General features: G+C 42.1%; 1 protein-coding gene across 1 annotated transcript in view; it reads right to left on the minus strand.

Annotated features, from left to right (window-relative positions):
* The window catches only part of LOC145409043 (uncharacterized), a 107,571-nt gene that overhangs the window by 38,177 nt on the left and 52,982 nt on the right, over positions 1-16,412 (minus strand). Inside the window, exon 4 of the mRNA XM_080279601.1 lies at positions 2,451-2,537. Coding sequence (XP_080135727.1) covers positions 2,451-2,537 — 87 coding nt within the window. The remainder of the gene's footprint in view (positions 1-2,450; positions 2,538-16,412) is intronic.

The following is a 16,412-nucleotide window of genomic DNA, read 5'->3' on the forward strand; positions in this document are numbered from 1 at the left end:
CTTAAATGTCGGGACCAACTGCCTAGTCCCGGGCTCCTACGCTTCTCATGGGGCAATGTAGGATTGGATGATGGATGGATGGATTATTATTATTATTATTATGATCGACGATGTTGTTCTCCAGTTGTCTCCTGTGGTGACAATAATAGTCAGATGAGGCTAGTTGAAATGTCTTGGTTACAGTAACCTCCATTCTGACACTGCTACTCATATGTTTTTCAGCTCCTCTCATGATCGCCCCTGTGCGTGTGCATGGGGGGGGGGGGAAGAGGACATAGTCTGGGCTTAGACTGTGGTGTGCTGTATTCCAGATCACACATTTAGCAAGTATGGTTGTATTTTATACAACCGGTTACCCGATGGATTTGTTATACAGTACAATAGAACATATAAAACACGTTATTACACTGATTGGTGCCGAATGTAGGTTGTGTTGCTGTAATACGTGATGTTTTGCACCCACTATCGCTGCCTCGCTAATAATCCCTATAACCTCCTCGCACATTTTGTCTCACAGCAAAAACAGCGTTACGTGTAGTATCTGTAAACAGCCACGTGCACAGGTAGTCCCCAGTTGATGCCTCACAGTCTGAGACAATGTGACAAAGCACTACGTAGCCAAGTCCACTCACTTCGTAACCACTCCCTAACCTTTTGATGCTGGCCTCTGTGAATCACAGCGAGATCACTGAATTGTACAAAAACTTGTCTGCCATTTCCCAGAGGGCTGCTTCTATAACAATCACTTTTCCATCTTAGTTACCATGCAGAGAGGTTCAAATGTATTTTTAACACTGCAGGAACTATGCATAATTTGGATTCCAAAAGCTCATTCACGAAAAATCTGGTTATTTCTCTTCTGGATACTGAGAATACTGTGATGAACCGTGTGAAAGATGTCAGATGGCAAATTTTTCATTATAATCATTCTGATTTTCCTGCTAAGGATAGGGCATGGTAAGATCTTGAAAATATTGTAAAGAAAGCATATAAAAGGAAGAACTGTTAACAGCATACCCAGTGAACTGGGCCGGAGTCTCATTCACACACCAAGTTCCCAGAATCCAGGCTTTACAGCACAGACTCGTGCAGGCTACTTATTATTTTGTATGTTTTATTTATTTATTTTTTCTTTACTGACGTACTTCACATTAACAGAGTCAATCCGTCGACTAGTAAATTAAGAAAGGAATGTCAAATCCCTATCATATGTCTTCGTTTTGCAGTACATACTTCATCTTAGCACTTCGGTCCCCTACCAGTTCCCTAGGCCCTAGCTGTATCAGCTTCCACACCTTACGTTCTTATATGCCATTTACCTTACCCATCCGCTTTCTTGACGTACCATGCCTACTTCCATCTTCAAACTCACATATACTCTTTTCAGTTATTTGTCTGCACTCATTTTCTATATGGCCGTATTACTGAAACACACTCTCATAACTATGTTTAGTATACTGCACTCTGTTATCAACAGAAACATTTATTTCACATCTTTCACGAATCACGTTATTTCTTATCCCATTCACTACACTCACTCAGGTTACCTTAATCAATAATTCAATTTCCACCATTTCAATACTTTCACTCTCATACCATACCAAGTTTTCACACCTCTGTATGAATGAGGTACTAAAACACTTTCACGACAATATAGCCTACCACAATAAATGGTCAAGTGCAAGTGTTTGCGGAAAAACAGGTAACAGCAATGGCAGTAGCCTACCTATATGAGCACATGATTATTATATAGTAAAAGGTAGGCTTTGTTTTAGTTCCCACCACATACAACGTGCCCATTTTATTATCTGAGAGTAAGCCCTCATGAAAATCTGTGCACGTTTCTAACTGCAGTGCATATAATTATCAATCAGACGGGTTTATTGTATCCGTTGCCCTGTTAGTAACTGCATCATACAGCACATCAGTGACGTAACTGAATCGCTGCCAACCCTTGTAAAGACGACCTATAAAATACTCGGCTCGTATCCAGCCTTATCACAACTGGCACCGTCCATCAACATTAACGACCACTGATCCACTATGTAGTCTTGATTATAACACTATGTAGTCATATAATAAAAGTGATTCATCTAATGTGCACTGTGTAAGGTTATGGTATTTGCATGACGTTGAAAAAATAACTAATGCTTCCAATGTAATCTATTTTACACCAAAATAATTATCAGCAACCGCTTATCCTTTCATTTATATACAACGTTACAAACGCCAGCCCCCTCAGCACCAACCAACCATACTGGGCGAGTTGGCAGATGCCTCAATGGGCTTGGGAAAGTGTACCGTTATACCAGAAGCCCAATGTACCACATACTTTAATATTCACGCTGGTTGCATTGTGAAGTGTCTGTCAGAAAAATGAGTGATGATAGAACAATAAACAAGCAATCTTCTAAAAGGCATAAACTTAAGAATGTTTTATAACATCGTACCTGGAAACTGTTATCACCAGTTGTGCATCGAAGAGAGAGTCGATATTGAGAAGGGAGTTGCCACGTACTGCTAGTTCTACCTCCCACCTAAGAGAAAGGGAGGGAGAGAGGGATTTTCTTTCAAATTATTGCCACGCATGTAACACCTCCTACATGCTTTAAGGAAGTTAACTCTAAGTACAGTTATTTCATACTGTTTATTTTGTATTTCCCCTTGATTTAATCACTAATTCATGTAGTTGCAATATATTCAAAGTATAGGCACTCATACGGTTTTGATCCATTTATAACCCTACGTGGTGGAAGGGCTGGGAGTTAGGCAAGGAGTGTGTGTGTGTGTGTGTATATATATATATATATATATATATATATATATATATATATATATATATATATATATATATATATATATATATATATATATATATATATATAAAGGGGGATTTACTAGTTAAGCAGTACTGGAATGTTCTCAATATTTCTCATATTTTTTCAGTTATGTGTGAGAGTTGCCACTTAGCCTGCTATTTGTGAGTGGAATTATTTTGTAGAGTTGTACTTTAATTTTTGTGCTCTTTGTCTCTATAATGTTTAATTTATGTGACTGTTAACTTATGTAATTTCATCTCAGTTTATATGCTAAATAATTTAGTGTTATGCAAGGCTATATAAGAAGGTGGAAGAGCCTAAGGGAATCAGCTTCATTTCAGTTCAGTTTGAGTTTAGTTCAGTGTCTGTTCAGTATCAGTGCAGTTAGTGAAGATTGTATACCTCCAGTACTTGTGAAAACAATGAAGCGTAGTTGGCAAGCATTAAGTTTATTTTTTTCATGCGAGGAAGAACCAAAGGCTAGGAGATAACATAACGGTTCCTTCAAGAAAAAAAAAAAAACAATACAAAGGAGCCAAATTCAAGATCCGTTCATTTCGAGATGCCTGGACACACTGCGTTTGTAAGACTGGAGGTCATACGAAGAAGGAAATACAGACAGAGGGAGACAGTTCCAGAGCTGACCTGTCGCATAAATGAAGGACTCGGAGTAACGGTTAACTCTTGCATTAGAGAGTTGGAGAGAAAAGGGATGAGAGTTTGTTGCTAGAAGGGTGCTACGCACCCATTGTAGAGGTGGAGGGATGCAAGCAGACAGTTCAGAGGAGCAGTGACCATTGAAGTAACAGTAGAAAATAAAGAGGCAACAGTGCGGTAAAGAGACAGAGGTTGAAGGGAGCCAGTAAGAGGAGGAAAGTTGATGAGATGAAAAGCCTTTGACTCCACCCTTCTGAGAAGAGCTGTATGTGGGGAGCCTTCCTACACAAGAGTGTTGTACTCTAAACAGGGGCGAATAAAACCCGTGTTAAAAATCAACAACTGTGCAGGGGTAACGAAGGGATGAAGTCGGCTTAGCACACCTAATCTCTTGGAAGCAGATTTTACAAGAGATACAATTGATCTTTCTAAAATAAGTTCCGAGTGATGAAACCCCAAGCATGTTCAAGGATGATGCAGGATTGAGCTGGCTATTATTAAACATTAGTGGGTACTGTGGAAGATTTAATCGGGTTGATAGGTGTAAAAACTGAGTCTTTGATGCATAAAAAACAAGATTATTTTTACCCTAGTTAGAGGTACGAGCCAAGTCAGACATTAGGTGTGTCATAGCCTCATCCCTTGTTTGTTGAAGTAACTGCTGAGATGGACGTCGCTGAAACCGAATGGAAAGGTGAAGGGTGGAATCATCAGTACGAGTGGATAGGGTTAGATGTACAGCATAGAAGATCACTGATGAATAAAAAGAAGAGAGTTGGTGATACGACAGAGCCCTGAGGAACACCACTGTTAATAGATGTAGGAAAAGAACGATGGCTGTCTACAACAGCGGCTGTAGAACAACCAGAAAGGAAGCTGTAGATGAAGGCACAGAGATGTAATTATTTTATAAGTGTAATTATGTAATAAGTTTATTTGGTGAATAAAGACCACGAACTTAAGAAGCCAGTGTTTATTTACCACACTTGAGCCAATCTTGGTGTTGCACACCGAAAGGCTGATCACAGGAAGGACAACTCACTGTGCAATGTCCTTCCTATAATGAACTTCTGCTGTTGGAACCTGTAACAGTGTGGGACTGGGGTGTATCAATGGTGTCAGGAGTGTGGATCATTAGAAAAGTGTTGCAGTGAGTCAAACCTAAGACATGGAGGCAGAAGGTGTACAGACAAGAGGCCAAGCTAGGGAGGAGAAGGCATGTCTGGCAGCAATTGTGAAGCTATTACAAGCACAAAGTGTACAGGTGGATGGAAAGCTGATGACGGAGTGCTGGAGCCCCCGTTTCATCAGCCCTCAGGACTAGTTCCTGACCATCCCCCTTTGCTGAACTTTTTCAGTGTCTCAGTTACACAGAGAGTAGGGCAGCATGCTCCTCAATACAAATTTCTCTAACTTTCTACACCAAACTACATGCACAGTACACACTACACGTCCTTTTCCAAAATTCAACAAAATTTATGGCGTCTCAACACTCAGCCTCGGAGTCCTCAGGGGGGGGACCATAAATCCCCCCACCTTCCGTCCCTCTCCTGGTGACGACTTGAGCTGCCTGGAACCACTGTCTGATTCACTTCTTCATTTCTGCAACATTCACGGCCTTTCCTCTAACTTTCACTCTGTTGAGCACCACCTCTCCTCCTCTAAACCTCACCTTCTCTTTATAACTGAGACTCAGCTGTCTGAGGACACTGACAGCAAACCCTTTTCTGTATCCTCCTACTTTATACTCATTTCAAAGCCAAAGGTGGCTGTTGTGTATATATACGCAACGACTTATCTTGCTCTCGTGTTCCTGAACTCGATTCTTCTGAATTCTCTACACTCTGGCTTCGGCTTTCTCATCATTCTCTGACTAAAGGCGTGTTTTTGTCGTCCAAGTTGAAGCTTGGGATTCGAAGCGCATCTTGGAGCGCTTGGTTTCTGTCTGCAAAAACAGTCCAGGATACATAAAACCGAAAAATTACATGCCAATCGCCAAGTAAACAGAGGTTCGCCGAAGAAGATCTTCTGATGAATATTCAACTTACATGTAGAAGTTATTTGTGCTGAACTGGCTCTATATGTCGTTAATATTAGCCACCTGCACCCTAATTTTATGTACATAATGCTAAGTTCATTATATTTGTCATTTATGTGTTCTTGCTGGCCAATCTCACTCTCCCCAAGCTACACCAAGACTGCTCCTGACCACGCTTGGGTGAGATATGAAGACGATCTTGGTTTTGATGACAGACGCTTGGGGCCAGCTTCTTATCACTTTGGTCGACAAAAACATGGGAGTTTTGTTTCACAGAAGATGGCTTCGAATCCGATCCTCAGCTTGGACGATAAAAACGCGGCTTAAATATATCTGTGCTATTTACTTATCCTCTAATTCTACTGACTATCACAAATTCTTCGACTATCTTACTTCTACGATGGAACACATTCTATCCATTTCTCCTTTCTCTGAAATCTCCATTTTAGGAGATTTCAATATTCACCACCACCTTTGGCTCTCCTCTCCTTTCACTGATCCACCTGGTGAACAAGCCTACATCTTTTCTATCCTTAATGACCTAGAGCAGCTTGTACAGCACCCTACCCATATCCCAGACTGCCTTGGAGAGAACTCCAACATACTTGACCTCTTCCCTACAACTAATCCTTCTGCTTACACTGTTAATCTTTTCTCTCCGTTGGGCCCCTCCGATCACAACCTTATCACCTTAACGTGTCCTATCACTCTGGTATGGCCTGTGGACCCTCCAGGGAAGCATCATCTGTGGCATTTTGGAGCCGTGGATTGGGAGGCCCTCAGGCAATACTTCTTTGATTTTCCGTGGAATGATTATTGCTTCCATGGCCGGGAGCCATCTGAGTGTGCCTTGCACATTACGGAGGTTATTCTCTCGGGCATGGAAGCATACATTCCTTTCTCGTATCCTTTGTCTAACGCAAGAAAGCCTTGGTTTAATCACACTTGTTCTAATGCTGTCTGCAACAAGGAGAGCGCCTACAAAAGGTACCGAAGCCAACCCACCCCTGAATCACATCATCTTTACGTTTCTCCCCGGAATCGTGCTAAGTCCGTTCTTCGCTCTGCTAAAAATAATTTCATTCGTACTAAATGCTCTCAACTCTCCAACTAGAATTCTCCCCGCTCCTTCTGGCACCTTGCCAAAATACTTTCTAACAACTTTACCTCATCATCCTTCCCTCCTCTTTTCTACTCTGATGGTTCTGTAGCTATTCCTTTTACTGATAAAACAGATTTCTTCACACACACTTTCTCTTCCAATTCCACCTTCGGTGATTCCGGTGCTGTTTCTCCATCACTTCCCCCCCTCTGACTTCCTCATGGCTGACATAATTTCTTCAGGTGATGTATTTTCTGCCATCACTGGCCTTAATACTAACAAGGCATATGGGCCTGATGGAATCCCTCCTGTTGTTCTCAAGAACTGTGCTTCTGTGCTTACACCCTGCCTAGGGAAACTCTTTCACCTTTGTCTGTCAATTTGTACCTTTCCTTCTTGCTGGAAGTTTGCTCTCATTCAGCCAGTCCCAAAGAAGGATGACCATTCCCAACTCTGCAACTATCGTCCAATTGCTGTAACGTCCTGTATTTCAAAAGTTTTTGAGTCAATTCTGAATAGAAAAATTTTAAAGAATCTTTCCTATCACAACCTTCTTTCAGATCATCAATACGGGTTCCGTCAGGGACGCTCCACTGGCGATCTCACCTACCTTTCAGACTCCTGGTCATCCTCCTTACGGGACTTTGGCAAAACTTTGCCATTGCATTACCATCTCAAAGGCTTTCGATCGGGTCTGGCATAAATCTTTAGTTTCCAAACTGCCCTCCTACGGTTTCTATCCTTCTATCTGTGCCTTTGTCACTAGCTTTATTTCTGGTCGTTCTATAGCCGCTGTTGTAGATGGCCACCGTTCTTCTCCTAGATCTGTCAACAGTGGTGTTCCTCAGAGCTCTGTCCTATCAAAAACTCCCCTCCTTTTATTCATCAATGACCTTCTAAGCTGTACATCTAACCCTATTCACTCATACACTGATGACTCCACCCTTCACCTTTCCATTCGGTTCCTGCAACGCCCATCTCAGCAGTTACTTCAAAAAACAAGGGATGAGGCTATGGCACACCTAATGTCTGACTTGGCTTGTATCTCTGACTGGGGTAAAAATAATCTGGTTGTTTTTAATGCATCTAAAACTCGGTTCTTACACCTATCAACCTGACAAAATCTTCCACAGGTATACCCACTAATGTTTAATAATATTCAGCTTAATCCTGCATCATCCTTGAACATGCTTGGGGTTTCATTTACTCGGGACTTATCTTGGAAAGATCATATGACATCTCTTGTAAAATCTGCTTTCAAAAGATTAGGTGTCCTAAGCTGACTTCATTCTTTCTTTACCCCTGCACAATTGTTGACTCTATACAGGGTTTTTTATCTGCCCCTGTGTGGAGTACAACTCTCATGTGTGGGGAGGCTCCCCACATACAGCTCTTCTCAATAGGGTGGAGTCAAAGGCTTTTCATCTCATTAACTCTCCTCCTCTTACTGACTCCCTTCAACCTCTGTCTCTTTGCCGCACTGTTGCATCTTTATCTCTATTCTATCACTACTTTAATGGTCACTGTTCCTCTGAACTGTCTGCATGCATTCCTCCACCATTATGACGGGCGTGTAGCACCCGTCTAGCAGCAAACTCTCATCCCTTTTCTGTCCAACTCTCTAATGCAAGAGTTAATCGTTACTCCCAGTCCTTCATTTATGCAACAGGTAAACTCTGGAACTGTCTCTCTCTGTCTGTATTTCCTGCCGCCTATGATCTCCAGTCTTTCAAGCGCAGTGTGCCCAGGCATCTCGAAATGAATGGATCTTGAATTTGACTCTCTATTGTTTTTTTGTTTTTTTCTTGGAGGGAACTGTTATTGCGGGCTCATGGCCTTTGGTTCCTTGTTCCTCGCATAAAAAAAAAGAAGCTACAAGCACAGAATGAAGGACAAAAAGAACTGAGAGAACAATTACAGGCCCAAAGTGAAGAACAGAAAGAGCTCAGGAACGAAATTGATTGAACAATTATTACAAGCACAGTGTGAACAAGTAGAGTCATTCCAGGAGCAACAAAGGGAGTTGCAACTGAGGATGTAAGGACAACTAGATGCTTTCATGGGGGAAATGAAGGAAGAACCACAACAGTTGAAGGAGGAGGTATATGCTGAGCAACAACAGCAGAAGTGTGAGGTAAGCAATAATGTAATGGAGTGCAGACAGCATTTGGACGATCAGTTGAAGGTAATTAGTGAGAGAATTGAGGCTGTAGAGAAATCTTGCACTGCTGAACCCGATATTGATGTACAGAAAACATATGAAAAAAATGGACAGTGTATGGTTAATCTTGATGAATCCCAAGAGTCTAAAGGTCGTATTACAGGGTTGAATAATCAGAATGTAGGAGTTTTAAGTCCTGGGCTTAATTATGATGCCCCAGGTTTTAGGCCTCAAACATGTGAAGTGCATGGATATAACGGGGCTCCAAATAAAAAGAAACCTCAGGAATTCGATGGCAAAGTCACTTGGGAAGCTTACTGGCTGCAGTTTGGGTTACTTGCAGATCAGAATGGTTGGGCAGAGGGCAGTATAGCTTGCTACTAGCCTCCAGGGTGCAGCAATGGAAATTCTGGGCCAGATGTCAGCAGAGGACAGAAACAGTTATCAGTCCCTGGTAAAAATACTGTAATGCAGATATGGGACCATGTACCAGACTGAGGTTTACAGAGCAAGATTCTGGAGCCATGTACAGGCCTGAGGCATATCCCTACAGCAGCATGTTCATAACATGGAGAATATGGCATACAAGGCGTACCCTGGAGCAGCACTTAACCTGTTGGTTATTCTTCTGAGATACCAGTTCATTAATGCTCTTGATAATGCAGAGTTGAAAGTGCAAGTGAAGCAGGCATAACCAAGAAGCATGCAAGAAGCAGGCACAATCAAGAAGCACACAAGAAGCATTAGCAAGGGCTCTGGAATTTGAGTCATATATTAGGTCCAGTACATCCACTTTTCAGGAAGGTCATAGTGCAGGATTCAAGGCAATAAAAGGGCAGGTACATGAAGTTGAAAAATTTGATGGAAGTTGCTAGTATTGTGAGAAGTCAGGACATCGGAAGGTGGACTGCTATGATTGGAAGAGAGAACAGGAGAAGATCAGAGGAGGTTGCTGGTTCTGCGAGAAGCCAGGGCACAAGAAGGAGTGTTGTTACAAATGGAAGAAGGAGAAGAACATAACAGTGCAAGGAAACCCACGATTGCAACAAACGGGTGTTGGACATATGGTGAGCTGGTACACTTTAGCTATGATTGTCCAAATGAGGTGGATGGCAAAGAGAAGGCTGCAGTAGACGAGAAGGATGAGGGTAAATTAGTAGAGGCTGGTGAAAGAAACAACAACCAGCTTGTTTTTCCAAGGAAGCCCTGCCACTGAGGAAACACAAGAGAACCTTGATTGCATATAAGAAGATGGAAGAACAGACAGCAAGCAGTGTAATAAAAAATATACCGGTAGTAGCAAGAAGTGCAGCTATACTGTGGTGAGAGGTCCACAGTCAGTTGAAGAAAACCTGAAGAGGATGCAGATGGAGGAAGCAGATTTACAACCAGTGCTAGAGTGGCTGCAGTGAAGTACAGTGTGATCATCTTTGGAAGAAGTTTCCAGGTTCAGCCCTGCGACCAAGAGCTACTGGAGTCAGTGGGGCCTTCTTTGTTTGAATTACTGACAACTGGAGTGTCAGTAAGAGGCACCCGATGGCCTCAGTAAGTATTGGCAACTAGTGGTTCCGAAGAAAATGAGGTTTGGGATCATGGATGAGTCCCATAACCAGATCACTAATGGGCACCTGGGAGTGAAGAAATTTCTAAGTCGGTTGTGACAGAGGTTCTACTGGACTGACATGCGTCAGGATGTCGAAGAGCGATGTCGGGCCTGTGATAGATGCTGTGCCAACATAGGACCCATGGTTGTGCCCCTCTTCAGCTGTACCAGATGGGTGCACCAATGGAAAGAGTCGCAGTGGATATGGCTGGACCTCTGCCACTCACTGAAAGAGAAAACCAGTATATGTGTCGCCATGGACCACTTCACAAAGTGGCCAGAAGCCTATGTCATCCCCGATCAAGAGGCTGCAACTGTTGCTCAGGGGTTGGTTGGAAAATTTTTCCGTTGTTTTGGAATGCCACAGGAGCTACATGCAAACCAGGTAGAAGTTTCGAGTCTGCTGTATTCCGTGAGTGCTGCAAGTTATTGGGGATCAAGATGACCCAGACGACCTCACTAAGGCCACAGTCAGATGGGATGGTGGAGAAATTCAGCTGGACCCTGGGGCAAGAACTTGCCAAGTATTGCGTGGAGGGACAAATGGAATGTGACCAAAAATTACCTGCGCTGCTGATGGCACATCAGTCTGCATCCCATGAGTCTACTGGCTACACTTTTGTGAAACTGATGCTGGGCCACGAGTTACATTTACCCATTGACTTGTTAAGGAGAAGACTGCCTTAACCTTAACTCCTGCACGCCGGGGGTTTTCCGATGTCGCCCACTCCTCTCTATGGGAGATTTGTGATTTTGAAAGTAATACCCCAACTTCAAATCCTAATATCTGCCGAACTATAATAGCTAGAGAAAACATTAAAGATACATACTCAGACGAAAGTATCCCGAGGTCTCCAGGTGATCCCGTTGATGAGTAAGGATAGGTTAAAGATGACTGGTTTTCCGTGTTTTGGTGAGCTGTTTCCGTGCATGCGCCATTGCCAATGACCTCGGACTTACTGGCTAACGTTGGCAGCGCTCACCAGAATGGTGATTGTATCATTGCCTGGACTTCCTTCCAGAGATCCAGAATTTTCCACTCAGTCTTTGACTTTTTCCTGCTAACCATCATAAGGATGAGTCATCACCCTGTTCATGTGGCTCCCCATAGGGTTTTCTGCCCGTTTCATAGTGCCCCTATGCCCTGTAGGTGTGTGGGAAAAGAATAGCTCTTTGATTTTCTGTACTCATTCTTGCATCAATAATAATAATTTTCCTCTACTACGGGACGTTTATTTGCATTTGTCATCACAATTACGGGTAATTGCACTTTGAAAAGTAAATGCTCCGGCTGTTTCATGCAGTATGGCTGAGTTTAAGATAACTATTTTTATAGAAATTGTGACTGATTTGTATTAATCAGGGGCATCATAAAAATTTTACTAATGTTATACACAACTGACATTTTTTTACTTCACATTACAAATACGCTTATTCTCACACATTCATCATTATTTTTTGAGTAATGAGGGGAAAAAATTAGTTATAGCCAACCAGGTCATTTTCTTTCTCACCCATGCACTCCTGGTTTTCTTGTAGCAGGTAGGGTTACTTAAGGTATTTCTAATCATTGTTTCACAAATAACCATACACAATAAGACTTATTGCATTGCACTTGTCAAACTTATTATAAAACACTTACATCATAAACCTTACTAGAAATAACTTATATGTTACACTTCACTTATGTATATATAATACACTTGTGAATACCCATTTACTATTTACAACTTCCCACACACGTGCTCAGTCACTGAACCTTTTCCCTGATGGTAAGGCCAGAACATTCTTGGGGGTCGATTATGCAATCGGCCTCACGTGTGAGGGAGTGCAATTGGATGAGGAGGATGAAGAAGACATCATCCTACACTCCGCAAGTGTCGTGTACAGACTCAGCCACACATCAGTGGGGTACTTTGGGTATCTACCTACCCTGTGGTTGTCACAGAAAACAGTCATGCGTTCAAAGGGTGGTGGGAAGACGCTTGCGGCAGTACATGTCAACAGGAGTTGCTCTACGCCCAAAATCGTGATGGTCATACACATCAACCAGCACATAAGGGTTAAGTTTCAGGACAGGTGATGAAGTGCAGGTATGATGCCAAGGCAAGTAAGGTAAGCTTCAAGGATTTATTTTTTTTATGTGAGGAAGAAGGAACCAAAGGCTGAGCCTGCAAAACAGTTCCTTCCAAGAAATAACAAAAACAATACAAAAGAGAGCCAAATTCAAGATCCATTCATTTCGAAATGCCTGGACACACTGTGTTTGAAAGACTGGGGATCACAGGAAGTAGGAAATACAGAGGGAGACAGTTCCAGAATTGACCTGTTGCATAAATGAAGGCCTGAGAGTAACAGTTAACTCTTGCATTACAGAACTGGACAGAGGTGGAAGGATGCAAGCAGACAGTTCAGAGGAACAGTGACCATTGAAGTAACGATAAAATACAGATAAAGAGGCAACAGTGCGGTGAAGGACAGAGGTAGAAAGAAGCCAGCAAGAGGAGAAGAGTTGATGAGATGAAAAGCCTTTGACTCCACCCTATTGAGAAGAGCTGTATGTGGAGAGCCTCCCTACACATGAGAGTTGTATTCTAAACAGGGGCGAATAAAACCCGTGTATAAAATCAACAACCGTGCAGGGGTAAAGAAGGCATGGAGTCGTCTTAGCACACCTAATCTCTTGGAAGCAGATTTTACAAGAGAAGCAATATGATCTTTCTAAGATGAGTCCCAAGTGAATGAAACCCCAAGCATGTTCAAGGATGATGCAAGATTGAGCTGGCTATCATTAAACATCAATGGGTACTGTGAAAGATTTTGTCGGGTTGATAGGTGTAAGAACTGAGTCTTTGATGCATAAAAAACAAGATTATTTTTTCACCAGTCAGAGATACGAGCCAAGTCAGACATTAGGTGTGCAATAGCCTCATCCCTCGTTTGTTAAAGTACCTGCTGAGATGGACATTGCTGAAACCGAATGGAAAGGTGAAGGGTGGAATCATCAGTGTATGAGTGGATAGGGTTACATGTAGAGCACAGAAGATCATTGATGAATAAAAGGAAGAGAGTTGGTGATAGGTCAGAGCCCTGAGGAACACCACTGTTAATAAATCTAGGAGAGGAATGATGGCTGTCTGCAACAGCAGCTATAGAACGACCAGGAAGGAAGCTAAAGATGAAGACACAGATAGAAGTCTAGAATCCATAAGAGGGTAGTTTGGAAATTAAAGATTTATCCCAGACTCGATCGAAGGCCTCTGAGTTGTCAAGTGCAATGGCAAAGCTTTCGCCAAAGTCACGAAAGGAGGATGATCAGGAGTCTGAGAGGTAGGTGAGAAGATCACCAGTGGGGCGTCCCTGACAGAACCCATACTGACGATCAGAAAGAAGGTTGTGATAGGAAAGATGCTTTAAAAATTTTCTGTTCAGAATAGACTCAATACCTTTTGAGACACAGGATGTTAAAGCAATTGGACGATAGTTAGAGAGCTGGGAATGGTCACCCTTCTTTGGGACTGGCTGAAGGCGAGCAAACTTCCAGCAAGAAGGAAAGATACAAGTTGAAAGACAAAAACGAATTTACCTAGGCAGGGTGTAAGCACAGAAGCACAGGTCTTGAGGACAACAGGATGGTGACAAAGTGTGGTTTTACAATCCTTAATGGAAGGGACAGTCACCAAAGCTGCAGAGCCTGTGGGACGGGCCTTACACTATGTCAAACATAATGTGCTGGACCACCTGTCAGACATAATGTACTGGATTTGGGGAGGCAAGAAGTCTCACCCAAAAGTGGTACGCGTGAATCGTTTATGTCAGTACCATGGGCCAGGACAATACAGCTGGGAGGTCTCCGAGGAATTGTGCACTCCCGCAGCCAAGGATGTTGAGGACCAAGGAACTGAAGTACATGAGGATGGTGACAGTTTCCTAAGAGACGAAGTGCACCAGGGAGAGGACCAAGACATTCCAGGAGGAGTGGATTGTGTGAAGGAGCTGGGACATAGTTGGAAGCCATGTAGGAGGAGACCTGATAAGTTGAAGGATTATTTTGTGTATAATTAAATGTTTAGTTTGGATTAATGATTATATTTGTATACACTGTGTAGTAGGGGGTAATGTTGAGAAGTGGGATTTGCTAGTTAGGTATTCCTGGAAGGTTCTCAGTATTTCACGTATTTTTCAGTTTGCCAATTAGCCTGCTATTTGTGACCGGAGGTATTTAGTAATGCTGTACGGTACATTAATAAATTTTGTGCTAATTTTCTCTTATGTGAATGTTTGTTAAATTATGTAATTTTTTTTTCAGTCTGTATGCTAAACAATTTAGAGTGTTATGCAGTGTAAGAAAACTGTGGCATGTTTGGATGTCTCTGATTTGGTAACTGTAGGCTCTAGAGTAAACTAGGAGCTTCGAGTGTAATGCAAGGCTGTATAAGGAAGTGGAAGAGCCTAGGGGAGTCAGTTTCGTTTCAGTTAAGTTTGAGTTTAGTTCAGTGTCAATTCAGTCAGTGCAGTTAGTGAAGATTGTATAGCTCCGATACTTATGAAAACAGTGAAGTGTAGCTGGCATGCATTAAGTATAATTATTTGGTGAATAAAGACCATGAACATAAGAAGCCGGCATTTATTTGCCACGTCTGAGTTGATCTTCTTCTTGCACACCGAAAGGCTAACCATAGGAAGAACAACTCACTAAGCAACGTCCTGCCTATAATGAATTACTGCTGTTGAAGCCGGTAGCAGGGTGGAACTGGATGTAACAATGCACCCACACACCCACACATACACACCCACCCACCCACACACACACACACACACACACATATATATATATATATATATATATATATATATATATATATATATAACACTATGTTAAAGAGTCACAGAGCAAGGCCACAGGTCAAGGTTACAGGGCAAGTGAAAAACAGTTTTGATCTGATGTGAACCAAACTTGGTGGAATGGGTAAAGTTTAGACGAGAACCCATGCATTCAGTTTTGAGAATAACCAGTGAAAAGTCAAGGTCAAGGTCACAGGGCAAGGTCAAAGTTCAACTCGTGTATTCGTGTGTGGAGATGATAACTAAAACGATTTTGTATTGATTTGGATAAGAAATGGTGAATTAGTTGAGGATCACCAAGAAAAATGTCCTGTATTTTCTTGGAGCAATGGGTCAAAGGTCAAGGCCACATGAAAATCAACTTTAACAGTTTTCCTTCGCTTCAGATTAAACATTTTGGAAGGATTCAAGCTGAAGCAAGGATAGCTTTGATCTTGAGAATAATCAAGGGGAAAGGTCAAAGGCCAAGGTCATTGTGTTAAAACAGATTTGATGTGATGTAAACCAGTGCTGGTGGATGGGTTAAAGGTCGGGAAAGAATAATGTGTTTCCATGTTGAGAGTAATCTGTCAGCGGTCAAGATCAGCGTCAACAATTCGGCCCGTAGACCAGATGAAGGACGGGGAGTTGCAATCTATTTGGTGCTCTTTTTTTTTTTTTTTTTTTTTTTTTTCCAGGTGACATTTATCAAGGGTGGCTTCATAATGAAATGGGAATAGACATAGCATTAATAAACCCCCGCACTACGTCAGATACTTTCTGTGTAGAAAAAATCGTCTGGCGTAAGCAGAAATAACATAACTAGATGTGCCGTTTCTTCCTGTGTATTCATGGAAAACATGGAAACTACTACCCAATCGTGTGATAGGCATGCCGTTTTGAAAGGAATGAAAAATAACATGACTTCATCATAAAAAAAAATAAACAAATAAAAACTAGTATCTGGATGTAAAAGCCACACGATTGCAATGGTGGCATATGTGAAGGGGTGATATCCCAGGATACACTCAGTGAGTCAGCCGTAGTAGTAGTAGTAGTAGTGGCAGCAGTAGTGGTAGTAGCAGTAGTATAGTAGTAGTTGTAGTAGTAGTTCGTGGATGGGGGTCCATTCTACAACAGGTAGGCTACTAGAATATCAGTCAGAGTGATATCTGCGTTCTTCCCCATTTTGTATCCTTTTATAATTT

The sequence above is a fragment of the Coenobita brevimanus genome, chromosome 79 (genome assembly GCF_032717465.1).
Source record: "Coenobita brevimanus isolate Jiangsu-jjx chromosome 79, ASM3271746v2, whole genome shotgun sequence".
Lineage (NCBI taxonomy): Eukaryota > Metazoa > Arthropoda > Malacostraca > Decapoda > Coenobitidae > Coenobita > Coenobita brevimanus.